The following is a 15971-nucleotide window of genomic DNA, read 5'->3' as shown; positions in this document are numbered from 1 at the left end:
CTTCACACTAATTCTATGTTACAACAGACCTTTGATTCATTAAATCTTGAAATAGTTTCCTCCACAAAGGATTTTGTGAGTGTTATGATGGTAATGGAGAAGGTCCAGAAAATGTTTTCAGAATCAAGTAACTACATCAGTCAGGGGAGATTGAAGGGTCCAATAAGAGAAGACTGACGTGTAACTTGACTGAATGCCAAAAGGAGTTGAATGGACAGATAGAGAGACTATATTTACACATGCAAGAATACCCGAACTAGACGCCCTATAAAATTGTCACTAATAAATTCAGATTGGAACTCAGAAGAAACTTTTTTACAAGGTTAGAAATTTGTATCCCAGGGAGTAGTAGAGGCTGGTACCACAGACTAATTCAAAGAGTTATTAGAGAACCACCATAGGGAGAGAGAGATGGCACTATATTTTAATAGGGTGGGATGAAGGAGAGTGAGGCAGCTTCTGTGAAGCATAAAACCAGCTGTAGGATAAAAAAATTACTGCTATGACACAAATACCAATATTTTGACTTTCTGCAATTGTTCTCCACAGCTTAGAAAAATGTACCTTGTGATATGAAGCTATATGACAATGGTCTATTATTTGCCTTTAATAAAGTGATAAATGTCAGGGAGAAATAACAGCTTAATAAACTTGTAGTTTTTAGTATGATTTCAGAGTTGCAACAAGCCTAGGAAGGACCGAGATGGCCTGTTTCTGTGCTGTAATTGTTGTATGGTTATATGGTTATAAGCCCTGCGTTGAGAGTACTGGAGAGGATCAATTAGTTAGACTGAACCTCTGCTCTAATAGGATTTTGTAGGCTATTTTGCCCAAGCAATTATAACATAAAATGGGAAGTTGACTGATATCAGGATTGATTTATTGCAATCTGTATTTTTTTTAAACGACCTATAATATAAAAAAAACAATATCTTGCACATAACATTCTGAGCCAAAGTTCTTTTTAATTGCAGGGAACCCATTTTATTGAACTTTGCTGTCAGAGGAATATCCCCCTCATTTTTCTACAGAACATTACAGGTGAGAAAAATAAGGACAGGTCCATATTTAATCCGTTCTTTCATTGCTTAGCTATATATTGAAAATGTCTCCAAATTCTTTTCATTTGTCATCTTTTGGATACGTTGGTAGCACCCATCAACATTGCAAAGCTGTGCAACACTAACAAAAACGGGTAGAGCTACTGCCTTACAGCACCAGAGAACCAGGTTCGATCCGGGTGCTTGTTTTGTACGTTCTCCCCGTGATCTGTGTGGGTTTTCTCCGACATCTTTGGATTCCTCCCACACTCCAAAAACGTACAGGTTTGTAGGCTAATTGACTTAGCATAAATGTAAAATTGTCCCTTGTGTGTTGGATAGTGTTAATGTGCGGGGATAGCTGGCCGGTGTGGACTCAGTGGGCTGAAGGCCCTGTTTCCGCACTGTATCTAACCTAAACGAAACGTTAATTGCTTGCACTATGTACCCGCACAATAGGTCAAAAAATATTTTTGCTTCCTTTTCATGGTTTAATTGGATTCCACTCACTGTGAAATAAAATGCACGTTGACTGAGGCTCAATGAACGAACCTTTTTAAGTGAAGAAAACTATAGAGGACAGACTGCAAAACAAAATAATTAGATGCTGGCCAGGAATTGTATTGGCAGACATCTTATTACCTGCCCTTTGTCCTATGTAACTCTCTCCTTTGATTACTTTAGAATGTGTGTTAGATTGGCTGAAAGTAGAAGCTTAAGTGTGATGTAATTGATCATTGCTGTTCGTCTTTTAAGGTTTCATGGTCGGGAGAGAATACGAAGCTGGCGGAATAGCTAAAGATGGGGCTAAAATGGTGACTGCCGTCGCATGTGCAAATGTTCCCAAAATCACTGTCATTGTCGGCGGTTCCTACGGGGCGGGAAACTACGGAATGTGTGGTCGAGCATATAGGCAAGTAGTTGGACTACATGAACCTCTAACATATTTGCCGGGTGGAATTCTGTTTGTTTTAGTTGAACGTTAAGACGGGCAAAGGAAGACAAGGTAGGTCTTTCTGGGGAGGTTTTGCCCGCACCCACTGTAGATATAATGGCAAATTATTATACATTGTCTGAAAGGTTTACTCTCTCTATTAAGGCCATCAAAGGAATATTAAAACACACCAATGAACTCCATGAAAACAACAATGAAAGGGGATTGGGCAAGTGAGAAAGGGAGATGGTGAAAAATATAGCGTGACTGAACAAATCAAGTTATGAAGAGAGAGGTTGTGAGGGAAAGTTTTATGCCTTGAGTGGCTATCACACGGATGAACCATTATGTGTCCAGGAATGAATGGGTTAGCATTGGCCTCTACTCGCTCGAGTTTAGAAGGTTGAGGGGGAACCTCATAGAAACTTGCAGAATAATGAAACAATGAAAGAAAATAAATGGTGGGAGAGTCTAGGACCAGAGGTCATAACCTCAGAATTAAAGGGCGCTCTATTAGAAAGGAGGTGAAGAGGGTAGTTAATCTATGAAACTCATTGCCACAGAGGGCTGTGGAGGCCAAGTCAGTGAATATTTTTTAAGGCAGAGATGGACAAATTCTTGATTAGAGTGGGTGTCAAAGGAAAAGGCAGAAAGCTGGGATTAGGAGGCAGATATCAACCATGATTAAATGGCGGAGTAAACCCGATAGGCCGAATGGCCTAATTCTACTCCTATAACTTGTGAACTTGTGAAAATTGTTACTTGTCCCTAGTGTGTAGGTTATTGCTAGTGTAGTAATACCGGTGATAGGACTTAGTGATAGTAATATGGGTGGCTGTTTCAGGATAAGCTGAATATATTTTTTAAATGGTTTATCTATCATTAGGGACTTCATGGTAATCTCATTCATTTATTGCAGAATCTTAGAACTGTTATGATAACTTAAAAAGTAAATTAAATCATGGTTAGCCATATCAGTAAATTGTATTTATTGATATAGCTATGAAATGTTATATTGGAGATCCTAAAAAAACACGTCAATAAAATCCAAAACGTTACACTGACCACAAAAACTGCAGATTTATTTCATTTTACATAAGGATTAAATTGGTCCAGCCTCCAGTTAGTATTGACTAACAATGAATAGAATACTTGGGGGGAGGATGGGGGGAAAGATTTAAGACTTAGCTGTGATTGGATTCTGCATGGTAACCAAAAAGAGATTTTCTTCTTTCAGCGGTTAAGTTAACCTCAGAATCCACAAGACTGAAGAGGAAATACATCCTCCTCAGGCACTGTTTCAGAAGAAAATGCAAAATTCTAAATGACGCAACTAATTATCAGTTTCAGAGTTTAAAAGTCCGTTTTAGAATTCAATGTATGAAATCAATAAAAACTAGGCTGTCGTAGTCAATGGGCACACAAGGCCATTTGATATTTGCTTGTCTTAAATATTTTAAGTTTCTAAGATCAAGTTAAACCAACTCAAATGAAGGTCTGTGTAGGAAAGAACTGCAGAATCTGGTTTAAATCGAAGGTAGACACAAAATGCTGGAGTAACTCAACGGGACAGGCAGCATCTCTGGAGAGAAGGAATGAGTGACGTTTCGGGCCGAGACAAAGAAGGTCTCGACCCGAAACGTCACTCATTCCTTCTCCCGTCAAATGAAGCTCTGGCAGCTTGGGTATATTTCTGCATCTTCCAGTGGAATATCTTCTGGGAAGAATCATTCCTTTTGAAACATGAGGTTATCTTTTTGAGAGAAAGTTGTATTTCTCTGAATTTATTTATCAACTTTTATTGAAAATGAAAAGGCTAGAGGAGTCAAGGGACATGGGGAGAAAGCTGGAAATGGCACTGAATGTGGATGGTAAGCCATGATCACATTGAATGGCGGGGCAGATTCAAAGGGCAACATGGCTTAATTTTCTGTTTTTCCGTCAGCCCAAGGTTCCTGTACATGTGGCCCAATGCACGCATCTCCGTGATGGGGGGTGAGCAAGCAGCTACTGTTTTAGCTACAATTACAAAAGACCAAAAAGCAAGGGATGGAAAAGAGGTGGGTATGAATATGGTATAATTTTACATAATTCGACTGGGATAGTTGAGGCATAAATGTCATGTAATGGATCTAGAAAACATCATATCCTTTGCTGTACTTTTACATGTGGCGAATCCACACTGTATCCACAACAACAACAGAATATTATATTAGGTAACCAAACCTGCAATTGTAAAAAATCATTGCATACAGAGATATGCTGGTTTCTAGATATGTGTCTGGTTTTACATATTAATTGGCTGTAATTTCTCCAAAGTTGTTTGCATATTTTGCCCAAAATGAAAAATCTATAGTTATCGGATTTTAATATAGTTTGTAACCAGTTGCTCTTTTCCCATATCATTGAGTCATACAGCGTGGAAACAGGCCCTTATGCCCAACTTGCCCACACCTAACAACATGCCTCATTTTTACTAGTCCGACCTGCCTGTGTTTGGCCCATATATCCCTCTAAACCTGTTCTACCCATGTACCCATCTAATTGCTTCTTAAACATCACGGACTGGTTCGGCAACTCAAGCACACAGGAACAAAGAATATTGCGAAAAGTGGTGAACACTGCCCAGTCCATCACAGGTACTGACCTCCCCACCATCAAAGGGATCTACAAGAGTTGCTGCCTCAAAAAAGGCAGCAAGCATCATCAGACAACCACATCACCCTGACTGCCCTATATTTCACTCCTGCCATCAGGAAGAAGGTTTAGGTGCCTGAAAACTAATGTCCAGGTTCAAGAGCAGCTTCTTCCCTACAACCACCAGGCTATGAAACATTATAGCCTCCAAATAAGCTGTGAATTACATAAACTTGGGAGTACTATTTTTTGTCTCTGCATTAATAATGTCTGTTTTTTTAATATATAATGCGCGCACACACACACAAATATGTGTGTGCAGGTGTGTATATATGAATATACTGTATCCGTATATACACTGATTTTTTTTTCAGAGTTGACAGAGCTTGCTTGTGTTTACAGAGTATGTTTATATAGCTGGTGTACTGCTTCATTTAAGAATTTAATTGTTCTGTTTCGGGACATATGACAATGAAATACTCTTGATGACTCTTGACCAATTAAAATCCCCAATCTTATTGACCTAGTATTTTTTTTGTCCTATAAAAGTCCTATATTGTTTAAAGGAAGGAAGTTGTGTCCTCTTAACCACAGAACATGATTGCAGGAATTCCCTGGAGCTTCTAGTCCTTAACACTTCCACTGCTTCATCAATGACCTTAATTCTTGCAGAACATCAGAACACGACCTTTCAATTCCCCTCGTCTTGACATTCAGTGGGATTAGCGTAGCCAAGTTTCGGTTATCAAAGCCTTGGGGATTATCATTGACCAAAGTTTACCCGCACTATCTACATTAATAACGTGGCTATGAGATCAAATCATAGACTCGGCATCTTTGCAGCAAGGAAATTTTTAAAGGATATGGGCCAAGAGCGGGCAAATGGTACTAGCTTGAATGGGGCATCTTGATCAGCATGGAGGAGTTGAGCCAAAAGGCCTGTTTCTGTGCTATATGATTCTAAGGCCATAAGTGATTCACCTGGTGACACCCCAAAGCCTTTCCAACCTCTGCGAGACACAAGTCAGGATTGTGATTGAACGCTGCCTGGGTGTGTGCCACTCAGCACTCATTTTTACTAAGCAACCTAGTTGATTGGCACCTGATCAAACTTACTATAGATTTTTTTTCTTCCAACTGGGGCGTCACCATGGCGCAGTGGTAGAGTTGCTGCCTTACAGCGCCAGAGACCCGGGCTCGACCCTGACTACGGATGCTTGTCTGTACGAAGTTTGTACGTTCTCCCCTTGACCTGCATGGGTTTTCTCTGGTTTCCTCCTACACTCCAAAGACGTACAGATTTTTAGGTTAACTGGCTTGGTACAACTGTAAATTGTCCTTAGTGTGTGTAGGATTGCGTTGGTGTGTGGGAATTGCTGGTAGGCATGGACTCAGTGGGCTGAAGGGCCAGTTTCTGCGCTGAGGCCCTGTTTCTGCACTGTATTCCTAAACTAAAGTAAACTCTGATGCAGTATATTTGAAATGTCTACCACAAACAAAGTTACATGTGTAGGCTACTCTGTCAATGTTTCCCAAACTATTACTTCTGCCACCAAAATGCAAATTATTCACATTTGGAAATACATTGCCATTTTTTCATTGATAGACATAAGTGTTGGAGTAACTCAGCGAATTAAGCAGCATCTCTGGAGAAATAGTGTGGGAGTCGTTTCGGGTCGGGACCCTTCTTCAGACACGCCATTTTTTCATTGATGCTGGGACTTCATCCCTTCAAGGGCAAGGAAAACTGTCAGCAGTCTATTAGTACCCCAGTTAGGCATGGGTAGAAAACATTTTAACAGGATGCATCGCAGCTTGGTTTGGGAAGACCTCCATCCAAGACGGCAATAAATTGTAGCGAATTGTGGACACAGCCCAGATCATCACACAAACCAACCTCCCTTCTATTGACTCCATTTATACCTCACGCTGCCTCAGCAAGGGCAGCAGCATAATCAAGGACGAGTCGCACCCTGGCCACTTGCTCTTCTCCCCTCTCCCATCGGGCAATAGGTATAGAAGTGTGAAAATGCACACCTCCAGATTCAGAGACCGTTTCTTCTCAGCTGTTATCAGGCAACTACCACAACCAGAGAGCAGTCCTGAAAAACTATCTACCTTATTGGCGACCCTCGGACTATCTTTCATCGGACTTTACTTGCTTTATCTTGCACTAAATGTTATTCCCTTATCATGTATCAGTACACTGTGAATGGTTAGATTGTAATCGTGTATTGTCTTTCCGCTGACTGGATAGCATGCAACAAAAGCTTTTCACTGTACCTCAGTACACGTGACAATAATAAACTACACTGAACTGGGCAAAAATGCTGGCATTGCCAGTTCTGTCCATATTGTTTCATCGAGGCAGAAACGTTACTGCATAAAATGTAAATCAAAAATTTGCAAAGGTCGGAAATCTCATAAAATGCAGGTTGTTTCAATATGTATTGTTTTTGTAGTTCTCTGCAGAAGACGAGGCAGCTCTAAAGGAACCAATCATTAGGAGGTTTGAAGAAGAAGGCAACCCTTACTACTCCAGTGCCAGGTAAAATAAAAATAAATGAGTTCCAGGATTCTGCGCTTTAAAGGTACCTGATAAAATGAGAGCTCCCCATCAACTATTCCTCATGATAATCTGCTGTTATTTCTTCTTCTTGCGGTTGATAGTTACTATACATCAGAATTGTCATTGATGTCTAATTACTCTCACATGAGGGCTCTGTATAAAACTGATCTTATGGCTCCCAGCAAAGGGTGTAAGGTGAAGACTATCTGGAGCAGAGGTTGGAGAAATTACTCTACTGCAAAGTTTGTAAATCTTTAGTATTTTCTACAACACAGCACTGTGAATGCTTCATCTTTGGGTATGTACAAGATTGAGATTGATTCAATTTTTTGGCATGACAGGAACTGAGGGATTTGAGGACTGGGCAGGAAAATGGATGAGATACAGGAGAGGTCTTGATATTATTAAATGATGACACAACCATAAGGGCCCATGTTTCAATTATGTTTGATTGATTAGGGAACAATAATTCTTAGTACACAACAGTAAGCCTTTGGACAAATGTGAAGTTTTGCATCATTTGGCCCAAACCGAAAGATGACACTTGCAGTATTCTATATATTTTTTTACACTCTGGTTAAACCTCACACATGTGGTGTAGGTGACCAAGGAACACAGCAGTGGCAGGGTTTGCAGGCAATAGCTTTGTTCTTTTCAGTATTTAGTTACAATTAATTAATACTCATGGATGTTAAAATAGCATTTGGACACTAGATTTGTGGAAGAAGATGTTGGTCAGCCAGAATTTGTGTTTAGTTTAGAGATACAGTGAGGAAATAGGCCCTTTGGCTTACCGAGTCCGCACCGACTAGCGATCCCTGCACAGTGTATTTGTACAAATTGACAATATGTTTCAGGATGACGTTGCTAAGGCGTAACATGTAAATAAGAAAAAGGATAGGATCCCATGTAACAGTGACAGCAGACCAAAGTGCTTTGACAGTTTCTTTTCTGCAAAGAAAATAATTTGTTACATCCCCACGATTTAGACTGAATAATTCATTCTGTCCAAAGTTATTGCTAAAGGTTTATTTCCTGTAGGAGGAATTTGATTTTAGTTGACAGTTACCCAATATACCACTGTGAGTAATTGATCCGGAGTTCTATACTCCTGGCACTAATGGTGTTTTTAATTAAATCTGCAGTGAGACAGGTCTGCATGAAAACAAAACCTCGCACAATAAACATTGTTCTGTTCACCAATTTATTTGGAAACTTCAATTAAAAAGTGATTGTCCTAAAATGACTGACTCTATAAAACCCATTTCTTACTAAGTCTTGCTCATGCATACTTCAGCTATACTTTCCAATATGCTCCTTCTGCGTCCCTTTCCTTTTGTACAATAATCTACAGATAACAATGTTAGATTTTGTACATGTCCTTTGACTTGCTAATAGATAGCGTGGAATTCCTAGCTCTCGTACCATTTAACATTATCCATATCTCTATAATTATAAAACTCTGATCTTGGATGTGTGTGTGTGTGTGTGTGTGTGTGTGTGTGTGTGTGTGTGTGTGTGTGTGTGTGTGTGTGTGTGTGTGTGTGTGTGTGTGTGTATAATCACATCTCAAAAAAACGACGCGTTAACGGTACCGTTTTTACACATTCCTTTTTTTAAAATTAAAGTACGATAATACAATACATGAATAACATATTACATTTCATGTACAACTTCTTATTTTAAATTTAAATAGTAAATAAAAAGTGAGAAAAGCCAGAGAGAGAGAGAGACTATCATATGAAGTATTGATTTGTTATTTCGTGAAATAGTGAAAAAAGAAAGAACCCTGAAAGAAAGAGCTGTAACGCCCGAGAGAGGAAACAAGAAAGCAAGAAGGTGAAATGAAGTAAGCAAAGAAAAGAATAGAGAAGAAAAAGAAGAGAAGAAAAAAATAAATAAAAGAGATTGAAAGGAATATACCTGCTTCATATGATCAGCCATGATCATATCGAATGGCGGAGCAGGCTCGAAGGGCTGAATGGCCTACTCCTGCACCTATTTTCTGTTTCTATGTATCTTTACCCACCCCTCACCCGGTTCTGACAGTTAGTTTCAAAGGTTATGTTGCACCATATGCTTGTAAGTCGATAAAGGGAGATCAAATCCTTAAGAATTGGTCTGATTTGCCTCATAGGACAAATCTAAATTTTTGCACAATGCAGTAGAGATTTATCTCGTGGACTCATCTTTTCTGAAAATTTCATGCATTTGTTCTCGAGTTATTAATCAAAATGTTCACAAATCTGAAATAACTTTGAATCTAAACGAGATGGTCTCGCTGATGCGTCACAATGGGTCTGCTGCACGCGGCCTGCGCTGTGTTTCACTCGCTGCGAGTGACGTTACCCCCCCCCCCAACTCGCAATCCTTTGGTCGCCACCCGCCTGCCATCCGCCCAGCCCGTTCGCCGTCCGCCCCGCTCGCTCAGAGTCCGCCCCGCTCGACAAGTTCAAGTCCGCCTTCTCTCTCTCTGCCCCCCCCTCCTCTCTGCTCTGCCCCTCCCCCTCTCTCCCCCCCCCACTTTCTTCCCCCTCTCCCCCCGGATGTCCCCACCCTCTCTTTATCCTTTTATTTATCCTACCATTTATCCTTCCTAACATGGAAAAATAATCAAATCACTGTGCAGGTCAAACAAACAACTCGGGAGAACGTAGTTAGGTGATGTTTCGGGTTGGGACCCTCTTCTATCTTTGGTGGGATTCAAGTTGAATATGTGATGGGAAGAACAAGAATAAAAGAGGATTTTTAAACATGCAGTGCACAATTAATAATATAATAGGTCAAATTTTACAAATTATTTAATTTATCACACTTAAAATTGAATTATTCTATTATAAATTTCGAACCTCAGAAAAATTGCTGCATCTTACTTCTAAGAGGTTTCCCTTCATCCATAATGTTTAGGCTTCTAAAACCCAAAGTTGCCATTAATTATTATTGCATTTTTCTCCAACCGAGTACTCAAGGGTCACTGATGTATTTCCTTCTTTCAATGGTCTATCAACCCTCGATGTTTATCCTGAAACATCTCTGTGACGGAACTGAGTCAGATTGGAAATAGTTTCCATGTAATATCATATTACATTACATCCAGTTTGCAGTTTAAATATTTACTTTACTATTACTATAACTCCTGACGTGAATTTAATTTCAGCGGGAGTAACTCAGCGGGACAGGCAGCTTTTTTCTTCCGTTATGTACTATGTTTACATATTCTGTTGTGCTGTAGCCCCCAAACAAGAATTTCATTGTCCTATCTGGGACATATGACAATAAAACACTCTTGACTCATCTCTGGTTAGAAGGAAAGGGTGAAGTTTTGGGTCGAGACCCTTCTTCAGACCAAGATTAAGATATAATCTTGGTCTGGATGAGACTCCAGATCGACAGCAATGCATACCCTCTGAAATGGCTTGGCGAACCCAATGGGGCGGCACGGTGGCGCAGTGGTAGAGTTGCTGCCTTACAGCGCTTGCAGCACCGAAGACCTGGGTTTGATCCCGACTATGGGTGCTGTCTGTACGAAGTTTGTATGGTTTCCCCTTGACTGCGTGGATTTTCTCTGAGATCTTCGGTTTCCACCCACACTCCAAAGACATACAGGTTTGTAGGTTCATTGGCTTGGTGTAATTGTCCCCATTGTGTGTAGGATAGTGTTAATGTGTGGGGGTCGCTTGCTGGGCCTAAGGCCCTGTTTCTGTGTTGTATCTCTAAACTAAATTAAACTGTACCCTTTAGGATAGCCAATAAATGTTTGCCTGTCAAAATGAAATGTGCGGATTATGAAGTAGAGGAATTGAAACAATTAGTTGGAGCAACAGCAGGGTTCTATATTCTATGTTCATTGTATTGGAGTGTGGTTTGGGTAACGGGAAGGTTCAGATGAAGAAATACATTGCTGCATGAATGCAGAGGAATAGGAACCGGAGGAATAGGAAGAATAGGAATGGTGACGATAAGCAGATGCAGAACTAGAGGAAGTCTGCAGCCACACTGGCTCTGAGGGCAGAGATACGTCAAAATATCTCTTAATAATAATAATAATAATAATAATAACTTTATTTATAAAGCGCTTTTAGACAACATCAGTTACCACAAAGTGCTGTACATGGGAAGTCAACAAAAAGTTATTACAAACTACTAAAACCATTAAGACGACAGGACTATAAAAACAGTAAAAATTAAAAGACATTAAAAGCACTAAAAACAGGAACAATGTCTCAGCCAGTGTCGAAAGCCAGTGAATAAAAGTGAGTTTTTAGGGAGGATTTAAAGATGGACAGTGAAGGGGCCTGTCTGAACTGCAGCGGCAAGGTGTTCCAGAGTGCCGGGGCAGCAACAGAAAAGGCTCTATCCCCTCTGAGCTTCCGCTTAGAACTTGGTACCTCAAGGAGCAGCTGAGGTTACTTGAGGTTACAAAATTCATAAGATGTCGGAGCAAAATTAGGCTATTCAGCCCATCGAGTCTGCTCCGCCATTTGATCTATTTTTCCCTCTCAGCCCCATTCTCCTGTCTTCTCCCCATAACCTTTGCTGTCCTTACTAATCAAGAACCTATCAACCTCCGCATTAAATATACCCAATGATAGAGAATGCGAAGAGGAAGAAAGGATGATCAGCCATGATCGCAGTGAATGGCGGTGCTGGCTCAAAGTGCTGAATGGCCTACCCCTGCACCTATTGTCTATGGTCTATTGTCTAAACACACTTTTAACTACAATGTAATATGCCTTGGAAAGAATACATGAATCAAGTGATGTTAATGACCATTTATTTCTGACATTTTTATATTGCTATGTAAAAACAGTGAAGGTAAAAAATGATAAGTGTCGTGATTTTCCATAATCTGATGCTGTTTTAAATGCGCACGAGTCCAGAACTGCAATCTGGGAAAAAAAAGTTGTGTTTAATTATTTACTTCATTCACATAAACTATTCTGTAAAGCAAATTTTTGGGTAGTGATATGTGAATTCCGTAAAGGTGAATTTCTGTGTCAGATTGGTCATAATACGAGGGTTCCTGCATTTAAAGAGAGTGGATAGAAATCTAGCAGAGTTTCAGGATCCAGTTGCTTTCATAGTATATGATTTGTATTGAATCATTATTTAATCCTTAAAACATTACTTTGTGTATTTGTGCAGTTTTCCCCTTAATTATTTTGCAAAATGCCAGACTAATTTATTTTCACCACCTGCGGTCATTTACTTAGTTACAATTGGGAATAGATTTTCAAATGACATTTGTGTGACTCATTACTTACGCAATAGTGGTGTTAACTCTATTCATGATGGATTTTGATATATTTGGCAGCTGTAAAGGCTATATGGAGTAATAATGGAATGTGTGCATTTGTAAAATGGGCCAGTATGGGTCATGCTCAATGCTACTTATCTAAATTAACGTAGAAACTAGGAACTGCAGATGCTGGTTTACAAATAAATGGCCCAATGTGCTGGAGTAATCTTTCCTTGCCCCTCTCTTTGATAGCTTTACACAGCTTGGTGATAGCATCTACAGATTGGCTTGAGGTTCTAAATATTTGTCCCTGTACCTCCTCCCTCGACTCTAGTCCTTTCAAGTTAGACAGAGGTTCACACGCTCCTTCTCCAATCGCATCTACTGTATCCATTTTTTGGTTTCTTGGTTTCTTGGTCCTGCAAAATATTCCAAATGGAATTTAAACTGGAGCTGGTGGAGGGAGGACTTAAGCCTGAAAGGGTTATTGGGAAGAAAGAGCTACTTTAAATGTAGTTGCATCTGGTTGGGTAACTATAGTTGGGTGGAGATTATTCCATGCTTTAATTGTGCGGGGGAAGAACAAATTGCTGTATACATCTGTCTTTGTAGCTGGGATCACAAATTGGATCGAATGCCCTCGTCTGCTCCTAATTGGTTTGGGTTTGGTGTAGGTCTTGTAATCTATGTCGAGCTGACCATTTAACATTTTGTAAAAACAGGTCAAATGGTGAGCTTCACGTCTGTCTTGGAGTGGGTTCCACCCCAGAGAATTCAGAAGTTTGGTGACAGTCGCTTCTCTCTCATAGATGTTAGTAACAAATCGAGCTGCCTGTCTTTGGACACGTTCGATGGAAGAAATGTTCTTATTTGTGTATGGGTCCCATGCTGCAACTGCGTAGTCCAAATGAGGTCTAACGAGGGTGGAATGGTCGAACATTTCGCTGATCACCTTCGTTCAGTCCGCCTGGACTTACCTGATCTCCCGGTTGGCAAGCACTTTAATTCCCCATCCCATTCCCACACTGTCCTTTCTGAACTATGCCTCTTCCATTGACAAGTGGGGCTAATTGCAAATTGGAGGAACAACATCGCATATTTCGCTTGGGCAGCTTGGGTATCTTGACCTGAAATGTCACCCATTCCTTCTCTCCAGAGATGCTGCCTGTCCCGCTGAGTTACTCGAGCATTTTGTGTCTATCTTTGGTATGAATATTGATTTCTCTAAATTCAAGTAACCCCTGCACTCCCTCTCCATCCCTCCCCCACCCAAGTTCCCGTTCTCACCAAGCAAACAGCTAGGTGAGAACCGCCATTTTTGGAGCTTCTCAGACTATGGCTGCGTAAATAAATGAATCGAGGTACAGCAGTTCCATTGATCTGGACGATGTACTGGAGGCAGTGATGGGTAGGTTATAATCGAGACATACACCACTCTGGCCACACTCAGCAGGACAGGCAGCATCTGCAGAAAGAAGGAATGGGTGACGTTTCGTGTCGAGACCTTTCTTCAGACTTGTAACTGTACTTTATTTAATTGTATTTAATTTACTATTTAATTGTACTTTAATTCTTACCGACTGAAATTATGTTATTTGTGTTTTAGACTGTGGGACGACGGCATAATTGACCCTGCTGACACAAGGATGGTGTTGGGTCTAAGCCTTAGTGCTGCCCTCAATGCACCCACAAAGCAAACAAAGTTTGGAATCTTCAGGATGTGAAGACTGGCATTTATTTATGAGATAGAACATTACCCAAATTTCAACCGTGGCAGGAGTAGTAACAATAAAAAAATGCTGTCACTTTTTGCGTAATAAAAGTTACACTTCCAATATTGTTTGACTTGTTTAGAACTTGAGAATTGCTTTTAAATGCATCAATATGAGGATTGTTCCTGATGTTGGGGAAGTCCAGGACAAAGGGTCACAGTTTAAGGATAAAGGGGAAATCCTTTAGGACCGAGATGAGAAAAACATTTTTCACACAGAGAGTGGTAAATCTCTGGAATTCTCTGCCACAGAAGGTAGTCGAGGCCAGTTCATTGGCTATATTTAAGAGGGAGTCAGATGTGGCCCTTGTGGCTAAAGGGATCAGGGGGTATGGAGTGAAGGCAGGTACAGGATACTGAGTTGGATGATCAGCTATGATCATATTGAATGGCGGTGCAGGCTCGAAGGGCCGAATGGCCTACTCCTGCACCTATTTTCTATGCTTCTATGTAATATGTGGTGTATTATTTTGGCCAATAACTATGCCAAGCTAAGATCATTCAGATATGGACATAACAATGATAGGCATCTATGTACTCATCGATCTCAGTCTAGATGGAGTCTGTGGTATTCTGACATTTAACTGCCATTTATAAAAGTTTATTCATCTGATTTATGATATCTACTATACGTTTGTCAATCAGCTAATGGCAAGAAAATAAGCACGCACTAACTCCTAACTACTCAGTTTATCTGTCCTCATGATTTATGAGATTGGCATGATCAGTGTAGTTTATTAATCGCCCACTCCCACTGAGTAATATTTGGGCTGTCAACCTGTGTGATTTTGGCCTTTGCTGATTTTACAACATAATAGCAATTTGATTATAGGAAGAATTTTTAATGATTATCATGTTCACATTACAAAAAGTTCAATGGAGACTGTATCTCTTTATCACAGGCTAGATTAAAATCCATACTGTGTAAGAAAGAACTGCAGATGTTGGTTTAAATCAAAGGTAGACACAAAATGCTGGAGTAACTCAGCGGGATAGGCAGCATCTCTGGAGGGAAGGAATGGGTGACGTTTCGGGTCGAGACCCTTCTTCAGACTGATGTTCGGAGGGGGCGGGACAAAACTAGAATGTTCAGGGGAGGGGGCGGGACATAGCTAGAATGTTCAGGGGAGGGGAGGGACAAAGCTAGAATGTTCACGGGAGGGGGCGGGACAAAGGGGTTCAGGGGAAGGGACAGGACAAAGCTAGAATGTTCAGGGGAGGGGGCGGGACAAAGCTGGAATGTTCAGGGGAGGGGAGGGACAAAGCTAGAATGTTCAGGGGAAGGGACAAAGCTAGAATGTTCAGGGGAGGGGGCGGGACAAAGCTAGAATGTTCAGGAGAGGGGGTGGGACAAAGATTAAAATACATACTGTTCCCCTGCAAACAAAAGCTATTTGAACACCATCGCTGTTGCAGGTAAAATCACATGGAAACCTAAGTGAGTCTGAAAAAATATTTTAAATGCTGTTTTGTATAGGATTTACTATCTTAATATCTCAATATTATCTTTTCCTGATGAGAACCATGCAGTTTCACTTTAATAAGTTGCCTAATTGAACAGAACCCGCGTGACTTATCCTTGTGCACGCTTACGTACTGATGGCATAGGTGTAGCGTGTGGTGACGCATGGTTACGCACGGTGACACATGAACTTTGCCTATGCTAATTTATTATCCGTCACCGTGCGTCAACGTCCGTAACCATGCACCGCCCATACGTGTCGGCGCACCATTTACGCGACATTGAACGCCGCACCACATGACCACCCGTGTATAAAGCA

The 15971-nt window shown here is 40.6% G+C and overlaps 1 protein-coding gene across 1 annotated transcript in view; it reads left to right on the top strand.

The window, feature by feature from the left end:
• Positions 1-14201, top strand: part of mccc2 (methylcrotonyl-CoA carboxylase subunit 2) — a 74708-nt gene extending 60507 nt beyond the window's left edge. The window contains exons 13-17 of the mRNA XM_055632179.1: positions 975-1041; positions 1797-1953; positions 3920-4034; positions 7074-7159; positions 14026-14201. Of these exons, the coding sequence (XP_055488154.1) occupies positions 975-1041; positions 1797-1953; positions 3920-4034; positions 7074-7159; positions 14026-14143 (543 nt within the window). The 3' untranslated portion in view covers positions 14144-14201. The remainder of the gene's footprint in view (positions 1-974; positions 1042-1796; positions 1954-3919; positions 4035-7073; positions 7160-14025) is intronic.
• Positions 14202-15971: the final 1770 nt, after the last annotated feature.

The sequence above is a fragment of the Leucoraja erinacea genome, chromosome 3, assembly GCF_028641065.1.
Source record: "Leucoraja erinacea ecotype New England chromosome 3, Leri_hhj_1, whole genome shotgun sequence".
In the NCBI taxonomy this organism is placed as follows: Eukaryota; Metazoa; Chordata; class Chondrichthyes; order Rajiformes; family Rajidae; genus Leucoraja; species Leucoraja erinaceus.
This window is presented reverse-complemented; position numbering and strand designations above follow the sequence as displayed.